General features: G+C 32.6%; 3 protein-coding genes across 11 annotated transcripts in view; all 3 read right to left on the minus strand.

Annotated features, from left to right (window-relative positions):
* The window catches only part of LOC111697926 (probable gluconokinase), a 6,304-nt gene extending 4,563 nt beyond the window's left edge, over positions 1 to 1,741 (minus strand). Inside the window, exons 1-3 of one of the 2 annotated variants that reach the window (XM_023468079.1) lie at positions 1,636 to 1,741; positions 815 to 875; positions 449 to 559 (exon numbers count right to left, since the gene is read on the minus strand). In XM_023468079.1, coding sequence (XP_023323847.1) covers positions 449 to 559; positions 815 to 831 — 128 coding nt within the window. In that variant the 5' untranslated portion in view covers positions 832 to 875; positions 1,636 to 1,741. The remainder of the gene's footprint in view (positions 1 to 448; positions 560 to 814; positions 876 to 1,635) is intronic. The other variant, XM_023468080.1, reaches the window with a different exon arrangement.
* A 328-nt stretch (positions 1,742 to 2,069) lies between these two features.
* LOC111697924 (anoctamin-10) lies at positions 2,070 to 12,909 on the minus strand. Of its 4 annotated transcripts, none has more exons than XM_023468076.1 (18): positions 12,889 to 12,909; positions 12,217 to 12,292; positions 11,824 to 11,890; positions 11,647 to 11,713; positions 10,445 to 10,538; positions 9,838 to 9,939; positions 9,069 to 9,189; positions 8,343 to 8,413; positions 8,051 to 8,136; positions 7,184 to 7,297; positions 6,767 to 6,868; positions 5,912 to 6,019; positions 5,664 to 5,780; positions 4,696 to 4,787; positions 4,343 to 4,400; positions 4,078 to 4,287; positions 3,504 to 3,589; positions 2,070 to 2,927 (listed from the first exon to the last, which is right to left on the minus strand). In XM_023468076.1, the coding sequence occupies exons 3-18, from the start codon at positions 11,879 to 11,881 to the stop codon at positions 2,683 to 2,685; spliced, it is 1,731 nt and encodes a 576-aa protein (XP_023323844.1). In that variant the 5' UTR covers positions 11,882 to 11,890; positions 12,217 to 12,292; positions 12,889 to 12,909; the 3' UTR covers positions 2,070 to 2,682. The 4 variants fall into 4 exon arrangements, with proteins under 4 accessions (XP_023323844.1, XP_023323845.1, XP_023323843.1 ...); XM_023468077.1 differs by lacking the exon at positions 12,889 to 12,909 and adding an exon at positions 12,841 to 12,862 and having other exon boundaries at positions 10,445 to 10,529; XM_023468075.1 differs by lacking the exon at positions 12,889 to 12,909 and adding an exon at positions 12,841 to 12,862.
* An 844-nt stretch (positions 12,910 to 13,753) lies between these two features.
* On the minus strand, positions 13,754 to 24,665 carry LOC111697928 (phosphatidylserine synthase 1). Of its 5 annotated transcripts, none has more exons than XR_002764411.1 (17): positions 24,559 to 24,665; positions 23,444 to 23,546; positions 23,161 to 23,241; positions 22,800 to 22,939; positions 22,066 to 22,129; positions 21,405 to 21,462; positions 20,842 to 21,000; positions 19,955 to 20,015; positions 19,283 to 19,326; positions 19,037 to 19,116; positions 18,405 to 18,446; positions 17,288 to 17,354; positions 16,815 to 16,888; positions 15,895 to 16,014; positions 15,413 to 15,536; positions 14,812 to 15,061; positions 13,754 to 14,590 (listed from the first exon to the last, which is right to left on the minus strand). XR_002764411.1 is itself a non-coding variant. In XM_023468084.1 (16 exons), the coding sequence occupies exons 1-16, from the start codon at positions 24,569 to 24,571 to the stop codon at positions 14,882 to 14,884; spliced, it is 1,410 nt and encodes a 469-aa protein (XP_023323852.1). In that variant the 5' UTR covers positions 24,572 to 24,665; the 3' UTR covers positions 14,729 to 14,881. The 5 variants fall into 5 exon arrangements, 1 of the variants encoding a protein (XP_023323852.1); XR_002764410.1 differs by having other exon boundaries at positions 14,778 to 15,061; XR_002764409.1 differs by having other exon boundaries at positions 13,754 to 14,647; positions 14,778 to 15,061.
* Between the last annotated feature and the right edge of the window lie 1,154 nt (positions 24,666 to 25,819).

Here is a 25,819-nt window from a genome sequence, read left to right on the forward strand (position 1 = left end):
AGGGGGGCCCCCCCCCCCCTAGATCAAATGTGCCAACTCCACCATCCCCATTAACCGGTATGTTAGAAATTCTTAGCATTTAGTTCTTCTCATGATAACTCTTCAATAAGAGGAGTTATGTTTGAAACGTACGTGAACCAGTACAAAGTTATGTACACATAAATTCAGCCTGCTTATAAAAAGTCTCATCAATTTTTAAGACAGTGTCAACTTTGAAGTGTCGCAACGCCTTGGGCATTGATTTTACCGCTAACTCACTTATGTCTGTACATGAACTTTTAGCACTGTAGAGCACTTGTTGTTAGCTTCGGTTTTTAAGAAGAAATTGACAAAATTATTATCAAATTTTGCTTGAGAGCTTTAGACCTTTAGATCACAGTGTATTTGGATCAGAGGTTTCATACCTTCATTTTACTCTGGTACTCTTAACTATCCAATGGACCAATACCTGTGAAAATCGTCTCCATCCTTGAATGTAAAGTCCAACTGTTGAACAAGTTCTCCGCCCACCCTAGTCTTCCCACTTCCTGACACGCCCATTAGTACTATATTCACCATTCTACAGTGGTAACAATATTTAAAATTCTGTAATTTTTTACATTTTAAAACATTCAAGCACACGTTATGTAACTCACAGTATAAGAATAAAACTAACTACAGGGTTACCTAAAAAGGATGATATTTTAGCGCCGAAATTGTACTGAATTTGTGCGGTCTATCTCCTTACATTCATTCTTCAACTGTAAACTTGTCTTTCTTTGCCGAAGCATTTTAAACGCCTTTAAAGACTATATTTTAACAAGACTTAATTAACCTTGAGATCGTCACCATAAGAGTTTCCGGTCGTCTTTACAGTCTCATCCTTTTGAGTAAGCCTGTAATTATAGTTCTTACTATTCTAAAACATAAGATTTTGCTTGCGCTCCTTGCTAACCAACAATCAGGTAAAGGAAAGAGAATTGAAATTGGATAAAACGTAAAAGGTGAAAATGACAGGATTTTAAATCTCAACCAATAAAAAAACTTTTAATAGTCTAAATATATAATTTCATATTTCGAAGGATATATTCTGTTTTTAGCATTAATCATAAACTTGAAATCTAATTTTGAATGTTTGAGTGTTTACATTTAATATGAACTACTGAGGAAAACTAGAGAGTGTTTATCTATTAGATAACACATGCATATCTTGTTCAAATTAACCCTAACAAATCAGGAGTGGGGGGAGGAGGCCGGGGATGAATAATATTGCAACGTGAATTCTTATTCTTAAGAAAAAGTAGTGCGATTCAAATTCATGGACGAAAAAAATTAAATTTGAAATAAAAAGATTGTAAATAAAAGCTCTTAGCACATTAAAACCGAAAGGAGTTTAAAGAAAAATAATGCAAGAGAATTAGGTCTATATTAATAAAACTAACCCAACATTAATAAAAAACTGAAACCCGCACTTGCATTAATTGAGGGGATTTAAAACGCAAAACAGGAAGGATATTTAACTGTTTTAAATCAATGATTTACAAAAAATACAACAATGCACATAGTAATCTATTAGTACACCAATAGCGATCCTTCAAATTGCTAATTTAAGATTAGATTGAGGTCTGTGAAAATTGCAGCAATTATCTAGCTCACCTTGTCAAGATCTACAAATCGCTTCTAGAAAATCCACCGAAATAAACGCCAGAACTTCCCATTTCTTCTTTCCTGAATCTTGACACATTGCTACATGCATTGTTTCTAATTCTCACATAAACACATTAAATACAAGGTTACGATTAAACATATTGTCTTAAAAGTTATGCGGTTTCGGTAATTTAATCAAGGTCAAAGATTTTATTAAATAAAACTAAGTTAAAATCACAAAACAAACAGAGAAACCAGAGAAAAATTTACAATGAAGTACATAATTACACAATGATAGCACCAATAGTTCAATCGTAATTAAAGCTTTTCTTTCGATACACGGGTCACTTAAACAAGTTTTAAGGGTTTTAGCACGCGGGTTGAAAACACAAATATTGCGTAAAACTTATGATATAATCGCCCTAAATTTAAAAATACACATGAAAAAATTATAGCTTTATTATAAATTTTATAATATGGCTTAAATAGCTTACATGCACACTAAATATATACTAGCAGCAAATGGACGGATTGGATGCTATGGCACAATCTTAAGAATTAGAATGAATATTTATTTTGTTACATGTTACATGTGATGAAATAAAAAATATATTATTTGTTTTCAATTTATCGACTCTTCCCAATCCTAACATATTGTTGAAAATCTACTTAAGATGACGCTCCGGTCTATTTCGGTTTTTATTCGTTAAAGAGCTGCTTTTTAAGATGCTCCTTCTTATTCTTGGCTTAGTGTGATACAGAGCTGCTTAAAAGAATGTTCCGTGGTTTTCTTGTTTTTGTTTAATTGATAGCTGCTTGAAATGATGCTTCGTCCTGCCCTTGTGTTTTGTTTGATAAATTAGATAGCTGCTGAAAATGATGCTCATTTATATTTTTGGTTTAGTTTTAAACAGTTTCCTCCTATTCCTGTTTTATTAATAGTTGGGTGCTCAAAATATTGCTCCGTCCTATCCTAGTTTTATTTTGATATAGCGCTGCTTAAAATGATGCTTCGTGATTTTCTTGTTTTTGAGCTGCTTTTAAAAATGCTCCGTCTTATTCTTGTTTTTGTTTGATAGAGAGCTGCTTAAAATGATGCTCGGTCCTATCCTGTTCCATCTTCACATGACGAGGAACATCACTGATAAGAGTATCGAGGCCTAGGAATATACAGAGCAGAATGTGCTCCACCAGGACCCAGAACAAGAACCAGGACAGGTCGGAGGAGAACCAGGAAACCTCGGTCCTACTCTTCAAGTCAAGGGACAGCAAGCAGCAGTTCGTCAAAACACTCAGCATACCTGATATAATAATATTCACTATTTTTATTCCAAAATATGGTAGGACAGGTTAAATAATAGAATAAGAAGATTTTGCCAGAAAAGTGAACTTTAACAAATTGTGATAGACAATATAATCGTCTATTCGATCAGAGCTGGGATCTCTTGTTTTGTGGATATCGAGTTAAATGCTTGATTTCGATCTTTTGTTAATCTGCAGATTATTCGATATGCCGCATGGTAATCGAACCCAGTCAGAACAGAAGAATGAAGGAATCTTTGATCATAGGAAAAATAACTTAAATGAAAAGATGAAACATTTATCTTCGAATTAAAAGTGTCCATATAGTAGATATCGAGATCAAGCGATCGGGATTAGCAGTATCCAACACAAATTTCCCAGCTCGGTTTAAATCTTTTTGTAAAAAATTTATCCTAATACAAAACCGTACTCAGGGAGGGGGGCTATGGGGGCTAGAAGCCATCTCCTCAATCAGTGAAAATTAAGGATTTTCAGGTTTTTTTTTGTTACCCAACGGGTGCCGACTGCTGCCCCCCCCCAATGAAAACTCCTGAATATGCCCCTGAATATCCGACCTATAAGTTTGAAGGCGGTGTACCAGGCTCCAATATCCCTAACAGATACAGGCCGAGGTTTACGGGTCAACCTACACATCTTGTACCTGGACAAGAAAATGATCAAATATCAATAATTAACTTTATTTTATAGCTGGCCAAACCGTGCTACTCAAAATCAGATATAAAAAATCTAAAATCTTACAAATTCCCACTTTGGTAACAAAGGATAGATGGCATAGCTATCAGATTTATCAATTTGACGCGGGAGGCCAGTTTTGCGGAGTGTTGGACGATCTTTAAAAAGAATCCAAGAAACGTTGAAAACCGAAAAATTTTGAGATGTAAAAATGTTAAATTCGCCCATTCGTCTGATACAGGACACATCTACGCAGGAGTTCATTTTTTTGCCGAGGGATGATTATTTTTGGAATTTGAAAAATAGGTTGAATGAAGACAATCACTATACACTACACAGACAACTGCAATGTAACCGCGAAATTTTAAGACTAATGGGCAATGGCAACAGCAAGTTTTTCTGCTACCATGCTAGATATAAAATAATAGAAATGTTTCGACTTGAAAACCTTATTACCTGTCCGCCCAGAGTTCTGTAATATTATTAGATAATGCTAAGACAGCAGCGAGGGGATAAACAGCTGAGAATAGGAACACGTGACCAAACTGGAGCCAGAGCTCCATAAAGTCATCATGGAGGGAGTCCAGATGGTCAGCTCCAATATCCTGGAGCACTGGCTGGATTCTTGGATCTTCCGAGCTTAACTCTTCAATGTTTTTAACGTTTCTACAATTACAAAAATATAAATTAATAAAACACAAATTTCCAAATATTTGCTAACCTCTCAATGATCTTCTGCTTAATCCCTAGTTTTGCTGAAACTTTGCTCATCAACCTCACTGAACATTCAAACGTTAACAATAATTATAAATTAAGAAATCAAAATATTTTAAGTTTCAAGATTGAAGAAATATAAAGGACTTGAACCTGGGCTAGGTTCATGTAGAACTAAACAGGATAACAAGTCATTGAACCTACTGTGTGGTTAGTTACTACCTGAGCTAGGTTTATGAAGAGCTAAACAGGATAACAAGTCATTGAACCTACTATGTGGTTAGTTACTACCTGAGCTAGGTTTATGAAGAGCTAAACAGGATAACAAGTCATTGAACCTACTGTGTGGTTAGTTACTACCTGAGCTAGGTTTATGAAGGAAGAATGGGATGAGAACTTCTTGAACTTGGTTTACAGCTTGCTGAACCATCAAGGTTGTAAACAGCTGGGATCTAGATTAATCATCAACTAAAATTCTGACCATTTAAATATTTTTTCTTAAATTTTGAAGACAATATGGACTTCTTAATGGCGTATACAAGTAGCAGATGTAATATCTACTATCTAGCACATATCAATGCTGACGACCCTTTTTGGAAGATGTAAAAAATTTAAAAATGTTTCTTGTAATCAATTGATAATATAATTTTTATCAACTCCTGACAGAAGTTACTTTAAAATTTAGTGAAGTGGATTGTTAACAAATATTATTATTTAGCAAATATATACACATATTTAATAAAACACGTTTTTACCAAGGCTTTTGTGGAAATATTACAGAGAAATTAAGTTTTTTTCAGTTCAGTACCGGCATTTCAGCAGGAAGGTCCTATCTCTCTCTCTCTCTTTGGTATGATACCTGTCCCCAAGGTGGCCCCTACAGCTGTTGCTATGGGGCGAGATAAACACAACCTTTAGTTAACATACTTGACAATGAGTTTTACTCATCGAGTTCTGGGATTATATAGGGAGTGTTTACAAGCTGGTGTAGAGGTGGAGCTAAAACTGTGGTTCAGAGATAAACATAAAATGTATATGTAATCGTACAAATCTTAATCAATAATGTATGCATTTAACTTTTTACTGAATAAAAATATTTAGATCTTAAAAAAAAGTTTTTTTCTACAAACTCTGATATTCTAATCCCTATATCTTTGTCGTGGATCTTATATATTTCAAACTATGAATTCTGTTAGGTCACAAAGTCTAAGCTGAAATATCACAGGTTAACCTCATCAGGTTGCAAATATACAAGGATAAGAAAATTTGAGTTTGTGACAAAACTTAATTCTTAATTAATTAATTAATTTTTCAACTATTTGACTTACTTCAGGGACTTGAGATCCTGAAGATAGAATCCAGTGTAGAAAAGTGCTATGAATGTATTAACAAACTCGAACACGACCAGCTTTGCGGTCACGTGAGTATCATGCTGCTCTTGGGTCCTGAAGTAAACATAATGATAAAATGGACAATAAAACGTGAGAAAATTAAAGACTTGAATAAAATGGAGGTAAATGAAATAAATTGTCGGAAAACGAAACAAGATGTCGGAAATCAAACAATATATCTATACCTATGATTTTCCCAAATAGTAAGTTTTCTGGCGATCTTGAGATAAATAGAGTTGAAGAGGATGATAAGCAAACTGTAGGTTATGGACGGTATATTTGATAATACTGAACTAAAATCAACAAATATCATCATTATAAAATATATAATAATATTAAAATATTATTATTGAATAAGATAACATTCAAATATTTTTTTTAAAGGGACAGTAAAGGAAAAATGAAAGGGGGTATAGGCTGAAAGCTAATCACTTTAGCTCTTGATCGCGACCCATGAAAGTTTTATCTGATGTTACTATCTCGAGAAATTGATATAAAACTGTGTTAAAATCATACGAAAGTTCATATATGTAAAATTTAGAAAATCTTAAACTTAAATCACGTGACCAGAACTATCACCAATGGCAGAGCAGTATACTGATCACGTGTCTCTGCCTGTATCACGTGACAAATTTACTGCACTGTCATTGGTGGATTTTCTGGTCAAGCAATTCGGACGTGTAAATAATATTATGAATTAAATCTATTAAAAATAGAAATAACAAATATAAAATTAGAATTGGAGTAAACCTAAGTAATAATTAGCTTTCTCGGGGATATTAACGTTTTCAGATTGGTTGCTTTTTGGCTGAATTTGATCTATTTAAACCCACTACTTTTATACAAAATTGTATATATATTAATTTTCGTATAAATTTGACACAGTTGTAAATCAATTTCTCGAGATAGGAACATCAGATAAAACTTTCATGGGTCACGATCGAGAGCTAAAGTGATTAGCTTTCAGCCTATACCCCCTTTCATTTTTCCTTTACTGTCCCTTTAAGAGTGAATTTTGAATTAAGAAAATGTTGATTTTCCTGAAAATATCCGGATATATCTCTCCTGTTTCCGGATCCGTGAGGTATACGATGAGCTCCGCTTCAACATAGAGGGAAGCAAACATCAACATCAAGGCTATACTAGAATTAACAGAATCAAGCTATAGCTTGGTTTAAGGGGTGTGTAGGGACTTTTAATACATAAATCTAAGATGCTAACAGAAATAAATTACATGTGTAATGATAACATACTTAAATAATTATTAGCTCCGTTAAAAAAATATAATCTTAACTTTTGTCGACTTTAGAGAATTTATACTTTTTGTACCTTTATTTTATTATCTTCCATTTTAAAGAATTAATTTTGTAATTTCCTGAAACATTTTCTTTGCCCTGTTGTACACCTTATAAGGCCTTATTATTATTCTCGATTTTTCGAAATTGAATTCATCCTACCTGAGGCAGAGTAGGGTGAGAGGGGCGGAGACCATCAACACCTTCTTCATGGTCTTACTGGGGGAGTAGTACATCTCCTCCTTACCAGATATAGGACTCATTCGTAGATCTCCTCTACACAGCACAAGCAATTAGTTAATCCATAACATACAAGATACAAGCTAAAGTGCTCGGCGTTGGCCGTGGAATTTCAAAAGAACTTTGGAAAAAAATCGAATTTTGAAGAAGAAAATAATTATAATTATGTAGCCTATATTACCCCAAGGTACCCATGTGTTTCCTAAAAAAATTTTTCCAGCTATAATTATCATATATATACGCGGAGTGTTATATTATATAGATTACACATCTCAGCCTCAGCTGTATATTAGATCTATACGTAATAAGGAATTAATATAATGTTTATACATCTTACCGACTTTTCCATATTCTGGTCTAGGGATCAGACTGTACCTGTATTCTGGTCTAGGGATCAGATTATTACCTGTATTCTGGTCTAAGGATCAGACTGTACCTGTATTCTGGTATAGTGATCAGTCTGTACCTGTATTCTGGTCTAGGGATCAGATTATTACCTGTATTCTGGTATAAGGATCAGACTGTACCTGTATTCCGGTATAGGGATCAGTCTGTACCTGTATTCTGGTCTAGGGACCAGTGTACCTGTATTCTGGTCTAAGGATCAGACTGTACCTAAATTCTGGTCTAGGAATCAGACCGTACAAGTATTCTGGTCTAGGGATCAGACTGCATTCTGGTCAAGGGATCAGACTGTACATATATTCTGGTCTAGTTTTCAGACTGTACCTTTATTCTGGTCTAGGGACCAGACTGTACCTATATTCTGGTCTAGTATTCAGAAAGTACCTGTATTCTGGTCTAGGGATCTTGTTCCTAAGTTTGCCAGTGGTTCCCCAGAAGTAAGACTGTTCATTACTAGTTCTCTTCCAAACCTATGACATAACAACATTTTTTTAAAGTAAGTAAAAATTTTATGACAAAGCTTCCTTGCTAATTTGAAAGATGAAAATTCTTCTCTTCTATGCTACCCATAATAAAATGACTAGGAAAAGAAGACGTTCTTATTTTACATGCAATTGTTAAAAAGTCACTGAGTTTACTTCAAAAAAATTCGTCGAAACGTTGAAAAAATTCTCACCTCCAAGTAGAGTGCCAAACCAAATATATTAAGTAAAGTAAATCCGACACTGCTATACACATGATCCATACCTTTAAGAATAAGAATACAATTTTTAATTAAATAGCCCCCCCCCATCTTATGGGGGGAGGCGGCTGCTAGAAGCTGGGACAAATAGCCATGCCCAAGTGCCAACTGGTCCCCCAACAAACTGTATTGCATTAATTTATCTAAAATATAATGATATCCATATTTCAAATGCTAAGGATCCATTTAATTTGGATGCGGATCCGGGATCCGCACTGGAAAAAAATCGATCCGGATCAGGATCCAGGTCATGAACATTTCTTTAAGATTTACTAAATATTTTTAACAAAGCAGAATTGTCAAATTTTTTTTTTCTTTTTTCGCTTATTTTTATGCTAAAACTTTAATGAACCATTCAGAGATCATGAAATTTTATAATCTCTCTTTTTTCAACAGTTCAGATTTGAGTTTTAAGAGTAAAAAAGCCTTTTTTTGTAGTTTTTGGTTGATATTTTGCCCCTTGGATCCGAATCCAGGAAGCCAAAATCTTGCGGATCCAACGGCTCCGGATCCTAAGCACTGCATATTTTGCATGAGGAATATGCCTTATATTATGCATGATACATTTCCAAGGCATTAGCATTACTCTTAAGATAATAATAAAATCTATCCCAGAATATTTGAAAAGATTAACATAAAAAATAAGTATAAAAGCTTGACCTAAATATTTCTCACTGAGGAACTCCGTGATCCCTAGGAGCGCAATTATGATGAGAAACCTGGTGTAGAGGGAGGAAAAGGAGAAATATAAACTCACACCTTCACCAAAATAATCTCGTATCTTTACAACAAAACTATCAGAAAAATCTTTTAAAACCGGACTCTCTTTCTAGTATTAATCTACTTTGACTACGAACATATTTCTTGGTATTAAACAATAAAAAATATTAAATTTTCTTGAGTTTAGTCAACAAACATTTAAGGGAAATTATTAAAGAACAAAAATAAATGTGACAACAGATTGGGAAAATTAAAATGGAAAAGCGACCAAGGACATCCCCCTACGAGATTGAGAAAATATGAATTAACATAACAAAAACTGTTGCCCCTATTGAAAAGGAAACTCTAAAACGCATAATTCTAGGTTCGGTCCGAATCCGCCAGTTACGGAAAGAATCATCTTCTCACAATCTTTATTCTGTGGGTAGGGTTGTATGGGTGTTTTTGTTTTAGTGGACGGTATCCCAATTTTAATCGACTGACGGGTTGTCTTTTAATAATAAAAATGATTAAACCAGTGGCCGAATTTAAAGAATTTGAGCGGCGGTTTAAATTTAAGCCGCGGTTTAAATATGGTTGGTTCCACTTAAAATTGTATCAAACGTTTCAAGATTTAAGCTGGCGCTTAATTTAAACCGGGTTTTGGCGGATTTAAACCGCGGCTCAAATTCTTTAAATTCCATCTCAGACTGATGAAGGTTTTGTTTTCCTGATCTACTGGTGAACTGAAATATGTTCTCTTCCAGTTCTTGTATAAGGTGTCGATCGTCTCATGATCATGGGTTGGGATCAGAGTCAACAAGTGCTTCTCCTGGAACATACAATTTAGGATTAAGATTACATGATCATTGATCAAATGATCATATTTTGAGTCGATTGGATTTAATTTATTGTCACCAAATCTGGAAATATCCTAGGGCGTATACATAGTTCTATTACTGCAAAATTAAAAAGGTTAAGGCTCCCCCGGACAACTTCAAGTTTACGCCCCTAATAACTAATAAGGACTATCTTACGATCCATTTGATCATACAGGCATAACCAGAAAGATCCGGAATTACAGTTAATCAGATGACTTTATATATATTTCAATGGCAATTTAAAATGCTCAAAAAAGACCGACCACATTTTGGAAATGGCAGGGCAGGACTAGAGCTATCTAGTGATTATCGCTTCATCATATTTGTTATATTAGATCGTAAAGTTGACTGATTAAATGTAGGTCAATTCCGGGTCTTTCTGATTATGACTGTATTTAAAGATTAACAAACATTTTTATTTAGTCTAAAAGAAGTTTGAAAAAGAAAAGATTTCACCTCATAGCTGGAGACAACTGGTGCCCTCTTCATAACAGAACTTCCATGTCCGGGTAATTTGATAATATCAACTCCAAAATGAACTCTATAACAACTAGAAATTCGTAATTACTATTTAAATAATTAAAGATCATAACGAAGGTTCTCTAGAAATGTTAGGTTTAAAGGGATTTTAAGATTTTCGATATTATAAAGGGCCTTGCCCGATTCACAGCGATACCTTTAAACTCTATTCGGCTCAATAATGTGGAAGATCTTATCGTTTCTCTAGCATGTCAAGTTTTTTTCAGATAATTTTTTAGATTCTTTTCTGAAGCAGTAATGTGCAAGCTACTTACGTTAATAGAGAACCCAAGTTTAAAAATAATCAATTTACTAAGAGAATAATATGAATAATTCATGCATTTTTGATCTTAACTAAGTTTTATTATTCTAAAACTAAAGAACGAAATGTCCAAAACTAAAGAACGAAATGTCTAAAACTAAAGAACGAAATGTCTAAAATTAAAGAACGAAATGTCTAAAACTAATGAACGAAATGTCTAAAACTAAAGAACGAAATGTCCAAAACTAAAGAACGAAATGTCCAAAACTAAAGAACGACATGTCTAAAACTAAAGAACGAAATGTCTAAAACTAAAGAACGAAATTTTAATTTTCAGTTTGAATGCCACTTCTTGACTTTATTTAAACCTAATTTTAACTCTGGGTTTAAATATTTAACTCACCGAAATCGACGAGTTAAAATCAGGGTTAGAATCTTAAATTCTCGCATTTACCCAATTTGTTTATCAATCAATCCTGAGAAGGCGGCATTCAATTTAACGACATATTTAAAGTAAAAAACCTTGATTGAATAAATTTAACATTTTATTTTTAACTTAATTAATGGTTGAATGTAAACCCAAAAAACGGCGGTTGCAACTGGGAACATGTTCTGTAACTGTTTTCGGTTACGTAAATTATTTGAAGTGAAGTTAAAAAACAGCTGATGAGCGATGATCACGTAATATCTTTTCTCTGATTGGTTCAGATTTTACCCGGGAAATTCAAATTTCCCTTCAGAATTAAATTGAGCAAGTTTATTATTTAAGTAGTATCTCATTATTTTACAAACCTAATTTTAAGCTATAGCTTTGATTTGGCGCATTTTTTAGTTTTAGACTCAGTTTATTTAAATTACTAATTTTTAGTCTTATTCCCTGTGTATGGCATGAAGAATGCATCTTTGTACATCGGAGATGGAAAGTGGGCCAACCCTGCCACTTTCTAAATAAATTAAATTATATTATATTTTGTAAACTCATTTACAGTTTCCCCTGACATGATATCTTCGAATAAAACACAAACATCTATGCATAAATAAGTAAAATTCTAACCTGGGAACTCATCTATCCTGTCAGCAGTTAGTTCTCTGACAAACCCTTCTTTATCCATCTTCTTTACCTTAACACAGATTATTAGGATTTAATTATCACCATTCAGTTGCGGTGAACAACTTAAACGTTCTGCTAATTATTTTTTATGTTAAATATAATTAAAATATTAATGGTAAACTCTATCATAAAATAAAATAAAACACAGGATTTTTCATGCTTTACCAAAGATTTGCATTTTTATTTGAGAAAAAGTACTTTATTGGAATAATCGGTATATAATCTTTCCAAATGAAGTGAAGTATGTCATAAGAAAGAACTCTCCCACAATACTAATATGTGTTCTTAGGGGGTCAAAAGATGTAACGCAGTAAAATAATTAGCAAAAAAATATACCTCTATTTGTTCAGCTATCCTAATAATATGCTTATTAGACGCACTCACATGTAGAACCGTCTCAGGAAACCCAGGGCTTAAACATAATCACACGTTACATAATTTCTTAATGGAGAAATATTCTGAACCTGCGTCACAAATTAGTCATGAATATTTCAAGTCCTACAACATATTTGTTGCCCTGGGTCAGTCAGGTTGACCATCTTGGTCATATCATTCATGAATCAGGTTCACAAGATGTAGACTGCAGAAAGGCTGAAGGCTCCTACATTGGATCGATATCTGCATATTCTCTACAGAACGACTTTGGAAGCAACATTTCAAATATCTCTGACAAATTCTCTTTAGATATACTAAACAGCCCGCCACGAGCCATATTTGAAGAATATGGACCGGTCACCAATCAAGAAGAAGATAATATCGAATGTCTGCAGCATCTCCTGTTATAGCTACGGGACTGTGAAGAAGACGACATCAGAGAAGAATTAAAGTTGTTAGATCAAAACTTATATATAAATTGAATTATAGTCATTTCTAATCTCTAATCTAATATCTGAACCAATGTTATGTGTTCGACAAATTTAATCATAGTAATATCTGAGGACCCTTGCTCCTCCTCCTCACCTAGGTTTCTGTAATTATATCTGAAGACCTCCTACTCCTACTCCTTACCTAGGTTTCTGTTAAGTATATCTGAAGACCTCCTACTCCTCACCTTGGTTTCTGTAAGTTACTCCTACTCCTACTCCTCACCTAAGTTTCTGTAAGTATATCTGAAGACCTCCTACTCCTCACCTAGGAATAGTTCATTCAAGTGCTGTTGTCAGGCTATACACTGGCATTCTAAAACGAAAATCTGCCTGACATATAATGATATACAAAATCTATAAAAAAAAGAAAATGTACTGAATCCTTTTAATTGATAAAAATAGTGNAATTAAAGGATTGAAGGGTTAAATTAAAGGATTAAGCAATTCTAAAGAATTGAAGGATTAAAGAATTAAAGGATTGAAGGGTTAAATTAAAGGATTAAGCAATTCTAAAGAATTGAAGGATTAAAGAATTAAAGGATTGAAGGATTAAAGGATTGAAGAATTAAAGGACTGAAGGATTAAATAATTAAAGTATTGAAGGATAAAAGAATTAAAGGATTAAAGAATTGCAGGATTACAAGATTGAAAAATCGAAGGATTTAAGGATTTCTCGGAATTATTTTGTTGTTATTACATAGCCGCTATAATTAGGTTGGTATTGTTCCATAAATTCAAATATTCAATGAAACCTGTATGATGACGTATGTCGGTAAATTCGCCATTTTTTCTGGAAAATAACAAATTAAAATTTCCAATATTTATTACTTGATGACTACTAACATATAACTTAACAATTGTTAAATTTTAAAACAACAAAAAACCATTCACATTGCAATGAACACAGTCATTTTTAGTAAGAAATGTCAAAAAACTTTATCTGGGGTTTGAAAATCATGAATGAAAAAAATTACTTTTTGTGCAAAATAAACAAAATAAAAAAATTATTAATTATTTCGAGTTTTAATATCATTTAAAAACATGAACATATATATATCTATGAAGTTTAATAAAACATAATACATACACAATAAGAAGTCATATTTCATTGAACGGTCACATGTACAGTACATCACAACGGAAGTTCATTACAATTTAAATTTGATCGACTATTTTCATAAAGTTCTTCAGGAGCAGGAACATTTTTAATCTTTTGTTCCTTCATAACATTGTTTAAAAAACATAAACTGAAGTCAGAACTTGTGTGTTGTGAAACTCAGGATAAACTTAGATCTTATTGCAGACCAACGTATTAGTCGAGATTAAGCGTTCAAGATTAACGATACTTCCCACCACAACAGTTCCGACCTGTGATTTTTTCATACGAGGGTTGCCTAAATTCAAATATTATCTGAGAGAGAACAAAAATGTTGACAAAATCAAAATTGTATACTGAGAGCAGGTGGGGGGCAGGATGTTTATTGTTTAAGAGAGAGATATTTCTTTTGAAAACAAGTTGAATTCTACAAACATTAAAAGTTGTTCTTACAAATTAAAAATTTAAAGGCAACAAACAAAGCAAATAAAAATTCAAAAACCGCAAAATAAGAGAATTAAAAATACAAACGCCATTCTTAATGTTGTCTCAACAAAAGTGAAAAAAGCCAAAAAGATTGAAATTTCTTCCTGATAAACTCGGTGTATCGTCAAAGAGCTCTAGATATCACTCTTTTGGCTAATGAGTTGAGATAAAAGATTAAGGAAACTAGCGGGTCACGAATATGATTTCCTTACTTTTACTTCTATATTCACAAATTGGACTAATTGGCTAGAACCGATATGAACTAGAAGAAATTTAATTAATGTATTCAGAGGCCGAATTTAAAAAATTTGAGCCGCGGCTTAAATTTGACACGCGGCTCAAATATGGTTGGTTCCATTTCAAATTTTTTCAATGTTTTAAGATTTAAGCTCAAATGAAACCGGTTTTGGGCGGATTCGAGACGCGGCTCAAATTCATTAAATTCGGACTCTGGATTCATAATATCCTAAACACTGATAATGCCTCAAGATATAAAGAATACGAATTTAGCACATTTTTTGGCACAAACAAGAAAGTCGTAATCCCTCTCAACTTAAGGAGGAAGTTGGACATTTCGTTTCCGAACTTTTAATTCCGGTTTTCCCGCGTGCCGAGGACTTCTGCGAACGGCAGGTTCTCCGGCGGAGTTGAGAAGTCGGGAAACCATCTCATCTTCCGCCACTTCATCCTGGGGCGGAGCCGATTCGGATTTATTGTGTCGCCACTTGAATACCTAGACAATAAACTTATAACTTTCATTGTTTTGATTATAAAACAAATTTGTTGTTTTTATTATCATTATTCTTCTCTGTAAAAATGTAGTTTGATGAAAAATCATATAGACCACATGTTGGAACAAATAAACCATGGCTGTCTTTCTTTTAGGTTAACATAACATACAGGGTTACTCACAACGGATAAAGCTTTAATAACGACCAAAAACTCTATAATTACGGCGAGCTGAAGGTTGAATTTTTATAATTTCTTGAATTAAGAAAGAAGAGGAATTCCATTAAGTCGTCTCTGAAGTCTCATTGTTGGTGGGTAGCCCTGTAGATAAAAACGCTGAAAAAAAGGAGTTTACCTCCATGCTTACAAAAACTCCGAGAACGCTAACAATTATGTTGAGACACAACCAGACCAACATCTTAGATATCTGGGTGTGCGAGAATATATCCAAACCAAACTTGAGTACAAGAATCAACTCACTGAAATATATAATTTATAAATCGGGGTAAAAGGAAAAACAAGTTATTAAATGAGGAAGATTTTTTTTAGATATTAACTGTACTTAGAAATCAACCAGTTTTGTCGAAATGGGTCAACTTCTATCAAATTTTTACGGATTTACTGGCAAGACCTTGAAAACTAATGTCACTTTAATTATCCACGCTAGATTAAGAAAAGCAAACTTGACTAGTTGGATGTAAGAATGTCAAACTTTTCTTAATTAAGAACTTTTTATCAAATGTCTTGAGACAAGTTTTAGTGCAAGATAAAAATTTCTATAGTTTAATGAGGGGCCTTTATCTGATGCAGGATGAAAATGCAACCTAGACGAGGTACCTCAGCGCAATCATCATGAAGACCCAGAGCTGGGTTCCGACCCTCTTACACTGGGGATCCGTCACATAGGTGTAATACTGTCTAATAGCTGGAGCTGAGATTAAACCATTTAATAGAATCCTAAACAGAAGAAAATATGAAAAAACACATTGGTAAAAATAGAAAACTTATAATTGGATAATAAGATAAAAGAAGGACGATAGATAAAAAAGGAATGGAATGGGACTAGATACTTTTCAAATATAATCCTAAATTGAGTTTGCTCCCTATATAGTTTTTAACCATTATCATTTATCCATATTTTCTTTTGCCTTCCGTGGCCCGGAGAGTTTCAATACAGTAAAACCCTTAATAACAAATACATCGGAAGAATTTATCAAATATCGTCTTGACAATTTTTCAATGAGTTTTATACTTTATTACGTAAATTTCAGTATTTCAGTATTCAGTTTTAAAGAGTTTCATATGATCATTTAATTAAAAAACTAAATATCTGCAACATTCCATTATCAGAAAGTGAAGAATACGACATTTGATGAATTCTTTCGATGTATTCGTTATTAAGGGTTTCACTTTATGTATTATAATAATTGCAGAATTTTTTTTTAACTAATACAACATTTTACACTTTTTACATTTTACTGATATTCAATTTGTAATTCTTCTTTTTCCTTGTCCTTTTCGTTCTTTCTGATTCTTATTTTCTATTTTCAAATTAATTGCTGAAACCCAAGGACCCCCCCCCCCCCCGCCACAACTATGTTTATGTCATCACATCTTGACTGTTTAGTCTAAGTATTATATTAGAGATTTAACAACGCCGTAAAGTTGAAAAAATTAAAGTCTTCAGATAACAATTATGATGCAATTAATGAAAATTATCTACTATTTATATTGTATCATTTCTTTTGTGTTTTTACCTAGCAACACAGATTGGGTGTTCAGTTGGCATCGGGAATATGTGTTTTATAAAGAACGTGTTCAACTCTACAACCTTAATATAATAATAATCTATTTATTTTAAACATAACAGAAATAACTCACATCTAAAAAAACACAAGAAACAACAATTATCTAACAAAATAATATTCAGTTAGATATCTCTTTACTACAGATGTCGGCGATTACATTAAAACAATTATAACGACTTTTCTATTTAAATATTAATTGTTAACAAGCTTTTTTCGAATTACAAGTTTACAAGTAATTCAATTACCAATTACCAATTACCAATTACCAATTACCAATTACCAATTACTAATTACCGATGACAAATTACCAACTACTAAATACCAACTATTGATGACTAATTAATAGTTAATAATTACTAATTACTAAATATTTTTTAGTTTAATCACTTATCACTAATTACTAATTACTAATTACTAATTACCTGCCAGATTAGAATAAACTGAATAATAGCAATAAGACGCATATAGCTGGAGTTGGGGTCTAGCCATCTAGTAAAATAAAAACATTAGTTTATATATATCTGTAATATAAAAACATTAGTTTATATATATCTGTAATATAAAAACATTAGTTTATATATATCTGTAATATAAAAACATTAGTTTATATATATCTGTAATATAAAAACATTAGTTTATATATATCTGTAATATAAAAACATTAGTTTATATATATCTGTAATATAAAAACATTAGTTTATATATATCTGTAATATAAAAACTAATTATTCAAAACATGATTTGAAGTACAATATATATATGTGTGAGGCGGTGTTAAAAATGTTATAAAAATCACAAGAAAGTTGTATTTACATAATGTGTTTATATAAGACATATTCATTATTCCGCATAAGAAATTTTGATGAACAAAAAATCAAAAGGGTGCCGCAGTTTAGTTCACCCCCTGATTTAAATTAATATATTTTTGCTGTTACTAAGAAGATTAAGCTTTATCTCTACTAGTCTATCCATGTTCAAACAGGGACATATATTTTTGTTTATCATTTTGTAATAAACTTATTTTCAACTCAACGCAGTTTAATTGTTTTCAATTTACATCTTCAGTTTAAAGGATATAAGAGAATTAATTTATAATGAAAAAGAATACCCCTGGCCTTGTTTAATACTTGGACAAATATTTAATATAAATCCTAGTTAAAAACTTTTAGTCTAAGACGGAAAGATGATACTTAAATATATTTATTGTGCTATTCACTAAATTCCTCTTTAATTCATCAAAATAAAAACTTAAAGGATGATTTTGTTTATCAATTGATTTTAGATCTACTTTCGTAGTCAGCCCTAGAAATAATTTTCATCATCGGCTTGTAGACAGGTGAATACTATACATATACATCCTAGCTCTAATTTGAATTAAGAAACTAGTAAGTTTAGGATCAAAAGACTCAGGCAGAGAAACTTCTTCTCAAACAGTTTAAAAGTACCTAAAATGATCATCCTAGGTTTTGTTTAACTCCCATTTTTACATAATATGTTTTCGTTTTAGTATTTGATTTTAATTGATTTGATTTGATTTACCTAACATGAGTCCAGGATTCCGGAGTGAATTGAAGCATAGCTCTACAGATTTATCAATTAATCACAGTCCTCCCTAATCATAATTTACTTCAGGGGGCAAATGTATAGCATTTTGGAATCATCAAGACTAATGCTTTATCATAGACTAGATGTGCCAATCCCAAAAACTCGTTCCTGCGAAATATTTGAAAAATGACAACATGAATAGGTTATTTTGATCATTTTATTACAAAAAACCCCCATTTTATGTGCACTATAGTATATAAATTTGAATTTTAAGAGGGGTCGGCCCTGATTTGACATTATTAAAAGAGTTAAGTAATCAAAATGTTGATCTTATTATATCTTTTTTAAATTGGGGTTTGGCCATGGAAAGATCAAAATAACCTATTCTAGCAGTTATTTTGCAAATATTTTTGCAAGCATTTAGCATGCACGAGTTTTTGGATTTGCACACCTAGTCTATGTTGAAGTTTTAATCTTGGGACCCATGTCTTTGAAGTAAATGATTAGGGAGGACTGTGTAATTTAATTGAATATTTAAAAATAAATTTTACTGTGTAATGAAATTTTCTTTTCACAGTTTAATTTGAGAGAAAAAAAGTTAGCTCTAGAGATTAAGAAATCTGTTCCTTTTGAATTTTCCGGTTGTGGTTTGTATGTTTTTAATGCTCTCCCATTTATATTCTCTCATCTCCAGAAACCTACAGACCTGCGAAAAAAAATAGTTGCGTCATTTAAACCTGAAACTAAAAATGACAATTCTGCGTCAATTGATCAATAAAAAACTCATGCACTAGCCTAAAAGTTTTGACAGTAAGAAAAATAGCAGGGGGGGGGGGGGATGTTACAAAAAAAAATTCCATGAGTAAACAAACCTGCATTCCAGTGAAAATACCCAATCCATTGCAGATCATGACATCTAGGTTTGGACAGTTAGAAACCCATCCATAAATATAAATTCAGCTTGTCTTTCTGTCTGTTTGTTTGAATCCAATAAACGACCAAACGGCTGAACCCAAATTTTGTGTGGGACCTCACATGGCCCCAAAGAAGGTTTATGAATGATCAATTCAAATCAATGATCAAAAATTTTTATTTTTGTAAAATTTTCAAAATGCGCGATGAAGCGCGATTTGTTTTTGTTTTTGTTTTATACTGTACAAAGAGAAGATGCTCAGAGATAAAGCCACAATAAAAAGTAAAAGCCTAGTTTTAATAAATTTTAATAAATTATAATTTATTTTTCGTTCATTAATATTTTTTCAGGGGTGTAATGTATATTTTGAGGAAGAGGGGAAAATGATGTTGGAAGATCTGGGGAAAAAATAACAATAAAATGGAAATTAAGCGGCAAGTTTTTTAATCCTTTTTCATGCTTTTTACACAATATTTATTTACTTTCCTCTAAAAACCATTTCTTTTCCCAAATTCAAAAACTAGAATAGATAAAAAAACTTCATAAAAAAATGATTTTCATAACAGGGGGGGGGATTTTTAATGAAAATATACACCCAAGTATCTCTTTATTATTGTTTTCTAATTGTTTCCTAGAATCATATTATCCCACCAGCACTCGTAAAAGTTTGGAAGAAGATGTCCGAACATAACCTGAAAATAAAATTAATTATTGGAAATCAAATTAATTATTAAAAATATAAAATGATCCATGATTGATGAAAAAAATCAAAACTATATCAGCAATGAAATATTCAATTAATAAAATCAAATAATAAGCCAAGCTGCAATACTTACAAGCACATTAAAATCATTCAAAGTTATATATAATCAATTAATCAAATTTAAATATCAATCCATCAATATTCATAAATCAAATTGCAAGAAAGTTAATAATACAATACCAATTAATCTGATATTAAAATCAATCAATCAAACTCCAAAAAACTAACAAACTTATTTATCAAATATATCAAATTTAATTTAATGTAAGGTATGGCTGGACAAACAGCTGGACGGAATGGGCTGAAATTTTTTAAGGAAACCCATGGTTACCATGGGGGTAACATAGGTTTAAAAAAAATTTCGAAATAATTTAGTTTTTTCAATCGATTTTTTTTCAAAATCAAATATTTTTTTTAATTCGAAATTTGTTTTTTACCACGGACAACGCCGGGCACTTCAGCTAGTAAAGTAATAATATATTAATTTTTAAGAAAACGTAAATAATGAATGTAAAGTTTGAATATCAGAAAAACGTAAGAAATCCCAGATTTATGAAATATAAAACCTAGAAACCTGTAAACCGAAGAAACATCCTTTTTTATTTAATTGAAAAGTAATAATTGATAATTTGGTGACATTTTCAATTTACTTTACTTTGTGTGTAAACATAATTTAGTAGCCATTGTACCGGTTAGAGTTCGTTCACGTGATCTAGCAAACTAATTCTTGTTTTCTTTATTATATTTCCACCTACCTCAGTTAGCTCCCACATTATAGAAATAGACCAGAGGATCCCGTAGTGACGGATTACGAGAGCCTTCATCCCCCAGCCCCAGTAGTGCCCGAAAGCGAAAACATCGACGTGGGAGTAGAGTCGTTCGAAGGTGATATCCCAACAATCCTGACCGTACTCCTACACCAACCAACCAATTAAACACTCATTAAATCTAGCATTATACTTATCATAAAGGAAACACTTTTCTGAATTTCAATCAATTTTTATGAATCAAAGCAATTGTGCGGTGTACACAGATCCATTTGAGTTAAGAAAATGATGTTCAAGATACTGGCAAAATTATTTTCTTTACATCCTATTAACATTACAATTGGTAAAATACAGCTTTCCAATCTTACAGTTTATTGAGCAACACTATGGAAAATGTTTAATTAATTGAATAAATAAATTTACCATGACTTATTAAAAAAGTTAGTCTAAGATTAAAAAGAAAGTTAGTACAATTTTCCCAAAAATTATTTTTTTTGTGTTTATCTAGAAGTATTAAAAGATCTCATTATATAATAGATTTAATATTGTTCCTTTTCAGCGTCTATGGAATAGTTTGCCATCTTAGGATCTATCCAGACAATAACGGATCTGAAAAAATTAAGGTTTTATTGTTAGGTGTTTTACATCAAATCATTTAAAATCTTCTTATTTTTAACCAGTGATTAGATTTTATTGCAATTTGACACGGATTCGGTTCAGCTAATAAAAATTTCTTTAAAATGACTGTAAGCGTAATTTCAAGGGACCATTAATACAAAGACGACAATGACCAATTAAAAACGGTACTCTTGAAACTGTAGTCTGATCAAACATGTAGAAAATAACGTCGTTTTTCTGAATCGAAAAATGTTCATTTTTGTAAATTTCTCCAAAGTTTCTTACAAGCAAGAAATACGCAAGTCACTTTTGCAAAGTAAACACAAATAAAAATCAACAGTTTAAAGAAGCAAAAACATGCATATCATTATCTAATTCATAATTCAGACAAAGCTTTTCAGGGTACCGTTTAAATCGGGCATTGCCATCTTTGTAGGGAGGGTCACTTGAAATTACGCTTACAGTCCCTTTAAGTTTCACTGATTATACATTTCTTATGATAAAGCATAATTTTAGAATCTTTAATTGCTCTCTTTTCACTTTTAAGGTTTCTTTTTTTCGTTCGTCGCACCTTTTTTTCCTTGATGAATTTACCTTATTGTTGCCCAGTCTTGATGAATCATGAATTGTAGTAGTAGCAAATACATTATAGACATCCCTGCAAATATTTAAAATAAAATACATTATTGACATTCCTGTAAATATTCAAAATAAAATACAATATAGACATCCCTATAAATATTTAAAATCAAATACATTATTGACATCCCTGCAAATATTTAAAATCAAATACATTTTAGACATCCATGCAAATATTTAAAATCAAATACATTATTGACATTCCTGTAAATATTCAAAATCAAATACATTATAGACACCCCTGCAAATATTTAAAATCAAATACATTATTGACATCCCTGTAAATATTTAAAATCAAATACATTTCAGATATCCCTACAATTATTCAAAATCAAATACATAAAAGACATCCCTGCAAATATTTAAAATCAAATACATTAAAGACATCCCTGCAATTATTTAAAATCAAATACATTATTGACATCCCTGTAACTATTTAAAATCAAATACTTTATAGACATTCCTGTAAATATTTAAAATCAAATACATTTTAGATATCCCTGCAATTATTCAAAATAAAATTATTTTGATTATTTTGATTTAAAGTGATTTTGATTAGAAAACTCGATAGAACTTGTTCTTAGCTTGGCTTGAAAACTCAAGTTGGAAAGATTGATTTTTAAAGCGAAAGTTCAGTTTTCAGGCAAAGCTGGGTTCCCTAATTAGAGATAGTATAAAAGAAATCTTACCTAGAACACATCTCCATATTGCAGGGTGGGGTCTAGTGAATGGACCGTTCGGAAGGGTGAGAATAGATATTATCAAAAATATAATTGATACTCCAACTAACCCAGTATACAGGTTACTGTGATAATCAACTGTCTCATCTCTAAAATATTGAAAAATGAAAATATAATCTTTATCATCANAAAACTTGCGAGCGTATCAATTTCCCAATCTTTTCTGGGATTTAAAACTTCCTTTCCCTTTTATTTCAAGAGTGACATTAAGCTGTAAACTCAGACATTTTTTAATAAGACATAATCGGTGTGAATCTCTTTTAATTCAAGGTTAAAAAACCTACGTTGGAATTAATTACATAAAAAATACCTAGCAAATGCAGTGTATGTTATTCCAGATATGCAGGCGACTAGAAGGGTAATTGTGTGAGGTTTGTAGAAAAATTCAAGACTGAACAGTTTTCAATCATTTTTTTGTATTTTAGTTTATTTTATTTTTTGGCTGGTTCATATTTTTTTGTTTTATCGTTAAAAAAAATCATTTATCTTTAAGTAAAACAAAAACACTAAAAACATTGAAATAATCACGCCTTTCGTAATGATTATTCATGTCGTTAAGAGAAATAATTTTTTCATTGATTATCGTAAACTCCCTAATATCGTCGACAGGTCTTTCGTTGACCGAAACGAAGTGGTCAGAAGCATCTGACCCTTCGGTCTGAGTTCTCTTCCGGTTCATAATACCCCCAATTAGACCTGAAATACATATCTATAAATTAAATTATAATTTAATTCAAAAACTTATCTAAATCATTTTAAGGATCCCGCTTGGTTCATTTACAGTGGCTGTTTAAGATTGACGATGGTGCTCGTTAAGTTAAAAAGAGTTTGACCTAGAGAACGCTTTTTAGCACATCGCCCCCCCCTTTAAAATTTGTACAATTCCGAGATTTAATTAATTTCCTAGAGAATGATTTCTTCATAGAAATGTGTACATGAAAATTCAATTCTTTAAGGTAAAATTAGTAAGTGCAAAGTTTAAGGAGGGGGGTCCAGAAACCGTTCTCTAGGATTAACCCTAAAACTAGGCCCGTTAAATTTGAGGGTTATGTACAAAAAAGATTGTAGAAGGGAGCCATTGTCCACAGCGCTCGGCCCAAAAAAGTGTCTTAACCTAACCTAACACTAAATAAAGAAAGTGTCATAACTTAACCTAACCCGTGGCCGCAGCGCTCGGTCCCCTAGCCTGTCATAGCCGCAGCGCTAGGCCCAGAAAGTGTCTTAACCTAACCTAACCCTAAATAATAATAAATTTGCTGAAAAGTGGTCATGTACAAAATTGATGGGAGGCCGTGGCCGCAGCGCTCAGCCCCCTAGCCTGTCCTAGCCGCAACGCTAGGCGCGCCCAGAAAGTGTCTTAACCTAACCTAATCCTAACCTAAATAAAAGAAAATGTCATAAATTAACCAAACCCTTGGTCCCCGTTGCCGCAGTGCTCGGCCCCCTAACCTGTCCTAGCCGCAGCGCTCGGCCCGGTAAGTGTCTTAACCTAACCTAACCGCTGAAAAGAAGTGGTCATGTACAAAATTGATAGGAGGGGGGAGGACCGGGGGGCAGGGGGGGTCCAAAAATCGTTCTTTAGGATAGACCCAATTTTCTTTAAAACACCTAAATGTTTCAAACAGATCAATATAGGTGATAATTTGTATATTTCTTCTTCTAAGGAAGAGTTCATTTGAGACAATCCAGTCAATAAAAGAATACATACGAGTGTAAAGCATTGCTCCGATGTTCAAGATACACTGTCATATTTGATAATTTGTTTTGTAAAGATAAGAGAAGCCAAATACGGAGAAATACGTTCGATCAGTTTTCCGGCTGCATTGAGCGTAAATACATAATGTTGCCGCGTAAAATTTACAATTTGTACTTCGATACTTCTTCGATTTTTTTCATGCACTCGATCAAGTACATGAACTATAAACTAACCGAACTAATGAAACTCTTAAAAAATATACATATATTTAGTAAAAGTTTTTTTTGTCAAATATTGTAGTCTATATTTGATTTAAATTATAACAGAATCACCGAATTAAAGGATCATATTACAGAGCTATGTGTGCATTCGACGTGTAAATACCACTATTTAAAGAATATGTATGGTCATATTAAACCGACTTACGATCCTTTCCAGCAGTAAAAAAGTAGAAACACATGCATTTCTTCTAATTGTCTTTATAGTTTCGTTGATTATTAATTCTGTTGATAAAGCATCTAATACAAGATGAGAGAAAGCCAGGTACACGTAGCAGAAAGTGTACTCTGCTTGGAAAAAATCTCCGAAACTAGTAACTACCTGTGTCGTCAGCCAAGACACTGTATTTTTATTTACAGTAATTCGAAGATTTCTTTCGGAAAGTTATGGTTAATGGTTATCAATAGGATTAAATCTAAAACTTGTTTACTAGGATATTTTTTATGTAGAAGTTAAGGCAGTTGATTCTTAGATTAAGTTCTATACTCATTTAATATGAACTGAAGTATCTTATTCCGAAACATATGTTTTGATTAATCCAGTTTCAGGGTCTGTCCTAGTGAACGATTTTTGGACCCCCCCCCAGCCCCCCCCCCTCCTATCAATTTTATACATGACGAAATTAGTTTATTTTTTTGTTATTTAGGGTTAGGTTAGGTTAAGACACTTTCTGGGCCGAGCGCTGCGGCTAGGATGAGCTAGGGGGCCGAGCGCTGCGGCCACATGTTAGGTTAGTTAAGTCACTTTCTGGGCCGAGCGCTGCTGCTAGGACAGGCTAGGGGGCCGAGCGCTGCGGCCACAGGTTAGGTTAAGTTAAGACACTTCCTGTCAGACCCATGTACAAAATTGATAGGAGGAGGGGGGGCCTGGGGGGGGGCCAAAAATCGTTCTCTAGGAATATACCCAGTTTCAAATCTAAAGCTAGCTAAAAGGTATTTGTTGTGCTCATTTTTGCAGAGGGGGTGCAGAGCTCAAACCGAGTGTCCGGAGATCA

This window comes from Eurytemora carolleeae, unplaced genomic scaffold (genome assembly GCF_000591075.1).
Source record: "Eurytemora carolleeae unplaced genomic scaffold, Eaff_2.0 scaffold51, whole genome shotgun sequence".
NCBI classification, from domain to species: Eukaryota; Metazoa; Arthropoda; class Copepoda; order Calanoida; family Temoridae; genus Eurytemora; species Eurytemora carolleeae.